Source organism: Furipterus horrens, unplaced genomic scaffold (genome assembly GCF_987537825.1).
Source record: "Furipterus horrens unplaced genomic scaffold, mFurHor1.1.pri manual_scaffold_3, whole genome shotgun sequence".
Taxonomy (NCBI): Eukaryota; Metazoa; Chordata; class Mammalia; order Chiroptera; family Furipteridae; genus Furipterus; species Furipterus horrens.
This window is the reverse complement of record NW_028327173.1, coordinates 14,162,084-14,173,255: the sequence shown is the minus strand read 5'-3', so window position 1 is coordinate 14,173,255 and position 11,172 is coordinate 14,162,084. Positions and strand designations below refer to the sequence as shown.

General features: G+C 54.9%; 1 protein-coding gene across 3 annotated transcripts in view; it reads right to left on the bottom strand.

The window, feature by feature from the left end:
* Window positions 1-5,741: 5,741 nt before the first annotated feature.
* Window positions 5,742-11,172, bottom strand: part of EPHB2 (EPH receptor B2) — a 164,051-nt gene continuing 158,620 nt past the window's right edge. For all 3 annotated transcript variants that reach the window (XM_090268759.1, XM_090268760.1, XM_090268758.1), the window contains exons 12-16: window positions 10,380-10,595; window positions 9,366-9,515; window positions 7,961-8,154; window positions 6,451-6,606; window positions 5,742-5,921 (exon numbers count right to left, since the gene is read on the bottom strand). In XM_090268759.1, coding sequence (XP_090124885.1) covers window positions 5,813-5,921; window positions 6,451-6,606; window positions 7,961-8,154; window positions 9,366-9,515; window positions 10,380-10,595 — 825 coding nt within the window. In that variant the 3' untranslated portion in view covers window positions 5,742-5,812. The remainder of the gene's footprint in view (window positions 5,922-6,450; window positions 6,607-7,960; window positions 8,155-9,365; window positions 9,516-10,379; window positions 10,596-11,172) is intronic.

The following is an 11,172-nucleotide window of genomic DNA, read 5'->3' as shown; positions in this document are numbered from 1 at the left end:
TCAACGGTTTGGCTGAACTAAGTGGCTGGAATACAACAAGGATGCCAGCCTGTTAAACCGAGCATGCTGTTGCCCAGGGACAGCCACCTGACCTGGAGCCTGCAAGATCCTTCCCCATGTGGGAAGGCCACCCCACCCCCACTCTTATTAGGGATTTCTTGACCCAAGGGTAGGTAGGACGACGACCATGTCCAGCTTGAAGCAGCCAGAGGAGCTCGAGACCTTCACCCATTGTCCTTTATAAGATTATAGTGGGTCTTAAGTCTGAGAGGGAGGGACTGTTATTTTTTATTGCTAAATTAATTATTAAAAAGAAAAAATATATGAAAAGGTGAAGCCAGAGAACTTGTATGTACAACCCATGGGCATGGACTTGGCGGCGGGGGGGCGGGGGGGGTTGCTGGGGGAGGGGTGGTGCTGGGCAGAGGGGAGCAAAGGGGAAAAAATTGGAACTATTGTAACAATATAATCAATAAAATATACCTAAAAAAAAAAAAAAAAACCCAGCAGATTCTGATACAGGTGAACGATGACAAAAACTTGAGAAATCCTGGGAGGTGGGAAAGAGGTTGGCATCCTCTGGCATCCCTCTGGGACTCCGCTTCCTCACCTGTAGAGTGGGGGAAGGTAGCACCCCTAAGGTCTCTACACATGGGGCCTGACATATGGTATGTGTTCAGCAATTAGTGCAACCCCTGTGGCCTCAGCCCCCTGCTGCTTGCCTGCGGTGGGGTGTCCCTGAGCTTTCCTGTGCTATAGAACAAAGGCCAAGTCACTTTCTGGGACCAACACTCTGACCCTGGTTTGCTTGAAGGGAAAACTGGCCAGCTTTGAGGCCGTTGGCCATGCTGTGTTATGGCAGGACCCATTTCCTGGGAGGCTGGGTCAAGGCCGGCAGGTGTGTGCATGCACAGAGTGATTCCCCCAGCATAGCATGCCGTTGTAAAGTGTGGGACCCCAGCCCCTTGCAACATGGCTGGGCGATCGACCAGGGCCAGGGTGACTGGGGGCGGAGATGGCGTCCCTAAGCAGTGTGCATGCCACCACCCAACCTCCAGCTCTATGTGCACCAGCGCTCTGCTCTGTCCCCTCGGGGCTCTGCCATGGCTGCTGCCCGCCCGCCCGCCCGCCCGGGCCGTGACTGCCTCCCACACCTCCTCAGCTCTGGTCAGTGCCTGGCAGCTCTGAGAGACGCCTGGAGGAGTGCGGTGGGTATCAGTCAAACGCAGCCGAATTAAGAATCAGGTAACACCAAGTCCAACCCTGCTGTTCCAAGCAGCTGAAATGACTCTTTGGATTATCTGCGTCAGTGAGTGAGGATGGATAACAGAACAGCAGGGCCTGGATTCTCCTGGAATAGATGAGGATTGCTCCAGGGGGTTCTTCTGCCCTGGGCAGGGGGAAGCTGCAAGGCACCCTGCCCCTCCCCCGCATCTCCATGGCTGGCCTGACTCCTGGAACCGGATGCTCACTCTGCTACTCTTCTGCTCAAGAACCTGCTGTGGCTGGGCTATGTATCACATCCGAACTGCCTCACCTTCCTGGTGCATCCACCTCACTTCCCGCTACTCTCGCTGGCCCGTGCAGACGAAACTCCTCCCGTCTGGAGCATTCCAGCTCTGCATCTTTGGTTATCATCTACCTCCCACCTGGAATGACCTTTTTCTCAACCGCTGTCATTTTCAAGACAGCCTCTCCCAAGAAGCCCTCTCTGACAACCCCAGCCCATTTGAGCTTTTCCTTCTCTTACCAGCCAGCCTCTGACACCAAGTGCTTTCCGTCCTCTGATTGAATGTGTGGAATGGGCAATGGAAGCAAATAAACTTGACCTCGCTCTGCCCCTTCCTGGCTGGGTAATCCTGAGCAAGCTACCTCCCCTCTCTGAGCCTCAGGTTTCCCCCTACCTGTGGGAGGAAATAGTCCCTTTCACAGGGCTGTGATGTATAAAGTATTTCGCATGCCCTGCCTACCCAATCTAATCCTCTCATTTTACAGATGGGAGACTGAGGCTCAGTGAAGGGAAGTGGCTTGCCCAGATCCATGTCTTCAGTTAGTGACAAGAACAAGGCTGCCACACTGGTGGCAGGATGCATTTTCTCTACCAATATGCAGCATCCTGTCCTTGGGATGCATTTACATTACTTTCCCTGGCAAGAGTCTTCCATCCTTTGGTACAGTCTTGGAACTCCAGGGGCCAGGAGAGGGCCAGGAGTGGCCAAGGGCCCAGCGCTGTGGGGTGGGGTGGGGGGCAGGGTGGCCTGGGTCCTGGCTCCTTTCTGTGCTTCAGCCAGGTGTGAGGAAGGGCTGGGCAGAGGAGGGAGTTCCCAGTCTTCTGGAGATGAGCCCCTGATTTTAGAGGGGTGCAAGACTAGTGACTGTACACAAGGGGGTGGCAGAGAGCTCCCTGAGTGGTGTCAGTGTGGGGACCAACTAGAAAAGTGGGCAAAGTCCCGCCGATGCCATCTGAGCAGGAGGCACCACTGGTTATTAATCAGTCAGTGCCCCGAGTCCTTTAAGGGTCCCCTATGCTGCCATCTATTCTGATGGGTCTGCCTACGTCTTACCAGTTGATAATATCACCCCCTAAGGAGAAGGCTGCTGATTACGAACAGGAACTCGTTTGAGGGCTTCCGGAGCAGTCGGAGCGGAGGTGATGGCACAGCTCTCTGTCTCCCAGCCTGGTCCTGTGGAGATCTACTTGTCAGACCCTCTTTAGAGCAGCTGGTCCCATTTCCACGGTGCCCTGGCCCATGTTCACAAGGCAGCTTTCTTTCCTCAAGTACCAACTGTGTGCAGAGCAGCCGGAAGCTCCCCTTACACTGCTGGGCAGGTGGGGCTGGCACTTGGGACGATGGAGCCAGGAAAGGATTAGTAACCAGGCAGCGGGCGGCGTGGCGGCTCAGAGCCGCCTGGGTGAGCAGCAAGGCCGGCCACTCCCTGCCGAGGAGCGGCGGTGGGGGGGTAGCTGCTCCGGCAGCAGGAGGCAGATATCTGCCTGCACCCCGAATGGTCACAGTGATGTCTGTTTGTTACCCTGAAGTGGAGACACACAGGGTTGGGGTAGCACCCTTACTGTTGAGAAGCAGGCATGTGGGGGCCCAGGACCAGAGGACCCAGGGCCCTGGAGGGTGGATGGGCAGACGTGCTGGCTAGCAGACACCAGCCTAGCGGCTTAGGACAGGAAGCCATCTGACAGGAAGCATTGAGTGCCAGCCCCCTGTGGGGGCCCCGGAGCAGTTGGGGTGGTGGTGATGCAGGCTGGGGAGATAGTTAATCTGAAGAGCATCAGGGCAGCTCCCTCCAGAAGGTGACCTTGTGTACTCGGACAGCTGCCACCCGTGCTGGGCATCTTTGGGGCACAAAGGGCGGCCGGCTGGGCCAAGGCCTTCCCTGTGGCTTGCTCTGCCCCACCCCCCGCCCCTGGGGAGGCATGCGCCTCTGTAATCCCTTCCCCTTGTCCCTCAGGCTCTGGAGAACAGGTGAGAGATGGACAACAGGCTGGTCCATGCTGGCTGCTCCCTTGGGCCACCTGTGACCTGAATCTTCCCCACCGGTCAGTCTCCCGGGCACAAAGGGAAAGGTCCTGAGGAGGCGTCCCTGCCGCGCCTCCTACATAAAGAATCCTGTGTGTGAGCAGGAGCCCGTTTGCACAGAGCTTAGTTGATCAGGATAAGGTGATCGTTCCTGAGGCTTTGACTGGGGGTCCATGAGTAGTCCGGAAGCCTCACACTCCCATTATCACCTAATACTTGGACCCCCTTCCCCTGGCGCAGGGGAGCTAAGCGCACCAGTCAGCTCCCTGCTCCTGATGTGTCCTGCAGAGGCACCAAGTGCTGAATCCTGAGCCACTTTCAAATCACTTCTTTTCACTGTCTGTGCTTTTGATAAGCCGAAGTCAGAAAGGCCACAGGGACTTGGGTGTTCTCCATGTGTTTCCTTAGCCCTGGGCCTTCTGTGAGGGTGGAAGGGGGTCCCTTAGGGAGCGCCATGGGTCACCTGACAAGTTCCAAGGGTGCCAGCATCTCTCTCTCGGAACTAACAGAGAACAGGGGTCATTTTATAACTAAAGTGTTTATTTCCATTCAATTCACTAACCGATTGGTCCACCCAAGTGCCTGTGTTGGCTCACAGGAGGGAGACTGTGGCCAGACCCCTTGGCAGATGGATGCGTTTTCCTATGGCCAAGACCTTTTGGTCTGGGCAGACAGAGGTCTGGAGGAGGGAAGGGGGTGGGAGAGCAACCACACACTTTCTCCCAGGGAGGAAAGGAACATGCCTGGACGTTTCTGAGGAGGAGGATGCTCTGGAGGCTGGGATATCACAGTGAATGAGCCGAGGCCTGGCCTCTGAGGCAGCCTGGTTTAGGCTCCCAGAGGCAAAACTGGGTTCTGGCCATTGGAGGGCACTCGGGAACCTCAAAGGGGCCTATTTGCCTAGAAAGCACTGGGTATATTGGGGCAGAAGGAGTGGACAAGTGGGCGGAGAACTCTGGCTCTGCAGCTTCAAGAGCCTCCTTCCTGCTCAGTCTGTTGCTTTCAAAAACAGTCCTGGGGGAGGGGACGCTGCTCCACCGTGGACCCCACCTCTGCCCAAATCTCACTCAGTGTCTGAATGGCCCAGATGGTCCCGTGGCAGTTGGCTTTGGTGAAGCCTGGCAGCAGGTGGGAACTCTATTCAGGGAGAGGAGGGAAGGGTGTCAGTGAAAACCATATAAAAATCCAGAAATGTGCATATAAAATCTCGCCCTTGGTGTATTGCCTAAGTCAGTAAGCAGAAAGCACCTTCTTCCTGGAGAAGGATCAAGTCCTCGAAAGGTAGGAAATGTCAAAGTGTCACTTCATTGTCATTAAAAAAAAAACAAAACCCCAACAAACAAACCCCCAAAACCAAATTCACCCCTGACCAAAATACCCCCAGTCCACGAACCGCTGTAAACAAACCCAGATGCAGGATCAACTTCCCTCAGTGGCAGTCGTAGCTGATGGTGGTCACTGCGGCGTCAGTCCTCTAGGTGGGGGCTGTCGGGAGTGGGCGCCCAGTGGGCCGGGCCACCGGCTGTGGGCGTGATATGGACGTGGAGCTGCAGACCTGGGGGGTGGCCAGCCTCAGGAAGGCTGACCTTTCTGGTGTCCCTGTGTTCTCCCTGACCCAGGATGATAAGAGTCCCTTTTCAACCCCATGAGCCAACAGGAGAAACAGTCTCTTTCACTGAAGTTTCTAAAATATTCTCCAAAGACAGAAAAGTTCTTCTTTTTGCCCAATGGCAGTGGGAATGGACGTTCCCAGAGTGGTTCCCGGTGGCTGCTTGTCTGTCTGCTGGGCACGTGGCTGTTGAGTGAGGCCTGGAAGAGCATCCTGGGGACAGGAGAGGGGGGTGGTCCTGGTCTCTCCCCTTCACATTTGTTTTCCTGGAAGTGTCTCCTGGCTCCAGCCAGGTCGCCTTCCCAGAGGGAGTTGGAGAGAAACTGCTTTTGGTCTCCAACTGGACAAATCGCACGAATCTCCCAAGCCCTTTTTCCCCCCCAAGAATGATGATCGCTTTCCTTATGAGAATCCTCTTTAAAAAATATTCCTTGTATTTCCCGCCCCCTCCCAGGATCTATATTCTTTTGCCCCCATTCCCATTTTTTCCATCATCTGAGTTGCACGTGTTCTTGGTGACATCTGGTGGCTGGCATGCTGCTTGGTTCTTCCTATTGCAGTGGCCTCCTGGCAGGTGGCTGACCCGTCAGTGGACAGAGAACCAGGAGGGCCAGCGTGTGGGTGGAGGGGGCGGGGCCTGGAGGAAGAGGTGAGCCAAGGTTGCTGAACGTCAAACCTCCACAGACTGGATCTGGTTCATCTGTGCCCGCATCACCTGGATACTGTTCAGGATTTTTTTCTGGTGGCCAGCCAAGGTGACCCCAACCCGGAGAATGTCCCTTTGGGAGAGAAGCACGTGTGTTAGAGAAATGTGGGGGTGGAGGGGACTTTGGGCCAGGTAGAGAGCAGGTTGGGCTTCTCCTGGGGTTTCCTGCTAAAGAGAGCAAGGGGAGCCGTGAGGGTTTGGGGGAGGGGGGTGGGCATCCGGAGCTGAAGTGAGGGACTACCTGAGGTGGAAGGAGCACATGGCTAGGAGCCAGGACACCTAGATGCGCCTGTCTCCTCTGCTTTGGGGAAGGGGAAGTGGAAGGGAACCTGCATTTACTAGGTTCCCATTCACTTTCTATCTCCTTTGATTTTCCTACAACCCCGGTCTACAGGAGGAAAATTCAGGGCAGAGGGAGGTTCTGTGATGTGCCCAAGGTCACATAGCCAGTAGGTGGAAAGCAGACCTGGGCGCTGATTGGAACTGGCTCCAAAGTCGGCCATCTCACCCGTTGGTCCCCATGTTCCTGCTGGCACATGGCCTACTTTCCGGTCTCCAGAGCCCCCGCTTGGTAGGGTGGGTGGAGGCAGCCGGGCACTTACTCCATCATCATCTGTGACACCACATCGAAGGAGGTGAAGCCGGCGCTGGCAAAGCTCTCCTTGTACTGCCCCATCTTGATGGCCTCCAGCCACTCGTCCACTGTGTTAAAGCTGGTGTAGTCGGGGACCGTGCGGTCCAGCAGCGGCAGATTGATTCTAGGGGTGGCAACAGAGATGGTTGGTCTGGGCACGTGCTGGCATGGGGGTGAAGATAAGGGTGGGCTGCAGGCATACCTGCACGTGTGAACGCAGTGAGTGTGTATGGATGTGTTTCTGTGTGGGTAGGTGTGAGTTTGAACCTGTGCAAATGTGCACACATCCATGTGTATGAGAAAGTAGGGGCTACCTGGAATGTCTGGGGAAGTCTCTGTGGGGACTGCTGAGAGGCTGGCCCATGTGTGAGGCAGGATACCCTTCCTCATACTTCTAATTTCAGCAGGAGGGAGCTCAGCTGGACTATTGCTGATGACTCCCTGTCTCCTCCCCCCAGTGCCACTCTTCAGCCCTGTCCACCCTGGCTTTTCTGTAGGATGCCGATCTCGTGTGGATGCACCTCCAAAGTCCAGACAAGGCTGGTTCACTAATGGGAGCGACGTCCTGGCTGGGTCTGAGTGAAATGACCTTCATTAGGCTAAAAGCTCCAGTATTTATATCTGGAGAGTCAGGAGCTACTGACTCAGGGTCCAGGTGAGAAGCAACACGTAGAGGCAGACACGAAGATCTGTTGGCCACAAAAACTTGGCATGTGAAGGACTTGGGTCCAAAAAGTCTCTGGACACTGCCAGCCCTGGACCCTGAGGATACCTGCTCCTCAGAATCCCTGTGTGACTAAGGGTCCCGGAAAGTGCAGGGTCATGAGTGGGGCCTGTGACAGCATCCAAGCAAGGCAGTGGTGGCTACAGGCCTGATGGAGCCTGCTGTGGGGGCACATGTGTGTGTGGTATGTACTGCTGAATGTGTGTGCGCTCATGTGCCTATGGTGTGAGTTTGAGAATTGGGTGTGTATCCATGTATGAGATTGTGTGTGTATGAACATAAGGATGAGCATTTGTGTCCATGTTCATGCATATGATTAGAACTATGTTCCTGTGTGCATGCATGTGTGTAGGTCAATGTTCTTGTGTGTGTGTGTGTGTGTGTGTGTGTGTGTGTGTGTGTATGTCTGTGTCAAGGAAGATGCAAATGCAAGTTAGAGAGCACAGGTTTCAGTATGAGGGTAGTTAGGGAGAAAACTGAGTGATGAACACATCTATTCACCAACCAAGATTCTGCTAATTTTTCTTCAATGTTATCCTATCTGACCATGCTTTAAAAGTACTTCCTCTACCACCCAGCATGCACTCTGCATCCCTCCGCACCCCAACAAACTACCTTTGCCCGTCCCTGTTTAGGCAGAGCATCTGCCTGAAGCAGGAGGAGCTGGGGTGGGAGGTTATTTGGAGAGGGTAAGGGCCAGCTGGGGCAGAGCCATGCAGAGAGGGTGCAGGGCCAAGGCAGGGCCGGGCCATACCCGGAGGAGAGGGGCGCCATGGCTTTGAGGCTGTTGGGGTTGCGGATCATCTTGTCCAGCGTGTTGACGATCTGACCGAACTTGGGCCGGTGGTTGCGGTCCTTCTGCCAGCAGTCCAGCATGAGCTGGTGCAGGGCGCTTGGGCAGTCCATGGGTGGTGGCAGCCGATAGTCCTGCTCTATGGCATTGATTACCTGGGGACAACACAGGGGCTGAGTGGGACTGGGTGGGGCTGGGTGGGTGGGTGAGAGCATCTGCCCCTGGCCTGGCCTGTCTTGCCCCCAGTGATTTTCAGAACACCCCTCTGGTTGCCCTCCACCTCTCCCAGGAAGCCTCAGGGAGGGACGTCACCTGGATTCCCACCAGGTCTACCCTCATCTGACCTGGCAGATGGGCGCTTGCCTCCCTCGGCCCCAATCTTGGGACATGAGAAGTACAGAGTCCTGAAATAGCCTCTGCCTCAGGATCCACCCTCCCTACCATCTGAGTCCCCTCCTGGCTTGGATGGCCCTGAGGACTCCTCCTTCTGGCCCTTGACCGCAGAGTGACCACTCTTGATTTCAGTGCCATTTACAGCTCCAGGTGAGACACCTTCCTTGTGGGGCCTCACAGCACAGCCTGTGTTTCCTTCCCACCTCCCCCACCTGGCTCCCGTCACGGAAAGGAGCTCAAAGCCCTCTCTCCAGTCTGTCCTGCCATCAGGGCCAGACTCATCTTCCCAGCTTGACAGGGGCAGGGGTCACCCCCCACTGCTCAAGAAGCAGCTTCAGGTCACCCTTGTTCTGCATTGTTGCAAATTGGAATTCTTTGAGTTGACTTTCAAACACCCTATTATTGAACCTCATCAACCTTCCAAACAGCTCTTCTCTTCACTGCTCCCCAACACAGCCCCTCCTCGTCCCACCTCTGGGCCTCTGCACAGGCTGTTCTTTCCACTGGAATCCCTCATGTCTGCAGGTCCCATGACTGTGTGAGTGCCCCCATCCCTTGAAGACTTCCTGCTCGTCTTACCCACACTGCTCTTGCCTTTACATCTGCTTTCTCTAGTTTAGCACCTGATCATAACAGTAGCTGATAACTTCATCTGGTTTCTGGAATAATCATATTGTCCCCAAATTAAACACCTGAATGGCAGACATAGTCTCATTCAGGGCTGGCCACAAGGTGACTACATCCTAGAGATTTGCCGATTTGTAGATGGTGGACCTTTCCTACTCCTGTCTCCCTGGAGAGTCCAGGGTCCTGTACAGACATCTGAATCAGCCATTATTGGGCTGGGCACTGCCCTCACCCAAGATCTCAGAGCTCTTTGATCCCACTCTCTGGGAGATCAGCAAAAGGCCAGGGATGCTGGAATTCCCTCCGCAATTGGCTGGTGAGAGAGGTTCTCTCTCAAGAGACTCACATCCTGGTTGGTCATGTCCCAGTAGGGCCGCTCCCCGTAGGACATCACCTCCCACATGACGATACCATAGCTCCACACATCACTGGCCGAGGTGAACTTCCGGTACTGGATGGCTTCTGGGGCCGTCCAGCGGATGGGGATCTTCCCACCCTGTGCAACAGAATGAGGAGGGTTGATGCGTGGGAGGCTGACTGGTCCGGCCTCAGCTCTCGATACGCCCCACTATATGCCCTGTGCTGCACCAGTCACATGAAGCATCTTATTGTTCCCCAAACACACCATACTCTTTCAGACCTCTGGGCATTTGCACATGCTGTTCCTCTGCACGAAGTGCCTTATCCCACTCTGACATTTGGAAACACCCTTGAAGTCCCTCTGAAAGTCTTAAGTCCCAAAGAGTTGCTCACTCTGTTTAATCCTACAACTGGACCCTATCTCTCTCAATCAAAGAGGCACGTCTCATACAGAACAGTATTCAGATCATCTGCTCCTTGCCTGGCTCTGACTGTACCATCTCCGAGCTCTTTGAGGGCAGGGACTGTGTCCTATTCCTTCCTGTTTAAAACTCTTCAACAACTAATTTCTTTCAGGAGAGTCACGAGCATGGCCGTTCAGAATCTCCAAGATCTGGCCCTGCCTTCTCTCCAGTATTCTTGCTCGCCACCATTCCCCTCACAGCCTGTATGTGACCCTGCCACAAGAGAGTGGTACCTGACAAACTTTTACTGGCCCTTCAGCTTTCAGCTCAGGTATCACCCCCACTAACAAGCCTTTCTCCACCTCCCAAAGCTGGTGTCCTGGCTCATATAGCCTTGTCACTCCATGTTGCTCTGTGCATGTGTCCCCACCAGCCTGTGAGCTTCAAGAGGGCAGGAACCATGTTTATGTCTGTATCGCTGGGGCCCAGCATGGTGTTGGCATGAGCAGGTGTCAATGGAGACACACTGAGGGAGAGAGAGATGTGTATGCCCTCTTTCCTGACACTGTCTCCAGTGTGTTCTGCCTCCATCTTACCAGGGCACTGGTGTAGGTGGGGTCTGAGGTATCATCCTCCAGGAAGCGCGAGAGGCCAAAGTCAGACACCTTGCAGACCAGGTTGCTGTTGACGAGGATGTTGCGGGCAGCCAGGTCGCGGTGCACATAGTTCATGTCGGCCAGGTACTTCATGCCGGCCGCGATGCCCCGCAGCATGCCCACCAGCTGGATGACGGTGAACTGCCCATCGTTTTGCTTTGGGAGAAGGGGAGAACATGAAGAGTAAATGGAAGGGTATGAATCAGACTCTGGATCTTCTTCACAACGGGAAACCAGGACCCTGCCACCCCGGCCTGGGCTCCATGTGGAGCCTCAGTTTCGGGGTGGTGGAGAGAACGGAGACCGTGCAGCAGACACAGCTGGTCTGAATCTGGCTCTGCCCCTTGCTGGCTATGCAACCTGGGGCAAGTGACCTAATCCCTCTGAGTCTGTTTCCTCATCTGTGTGTTAAACGGGTATAAGTTACACCCCCCTGCCAGGGCTGTCTGCGTTCAACAAGAGGGTGCAGGGGAAGGGTCTGGCACATACTAGGTGCTTAAAAAATGTTTGCTAAATGGCATCTAGTCCAATGGCATGCGTCCAATGGCTGTCTGTCTGGTTGACTGTGGCCTCCTAGGGGCCCTGAAATGTTCCTCTGTTGGCCTTGTGCTCTGAACTCCTCCCTCTGGCCTATAGTCCTTTGGGGGAGTCCAAAATCCCATGATAACTCTGGACTAGGGGTCAAGAGACCTGGCTTTCCCCTTGACCCTCTGGACGACCCTGGGCAAACTCT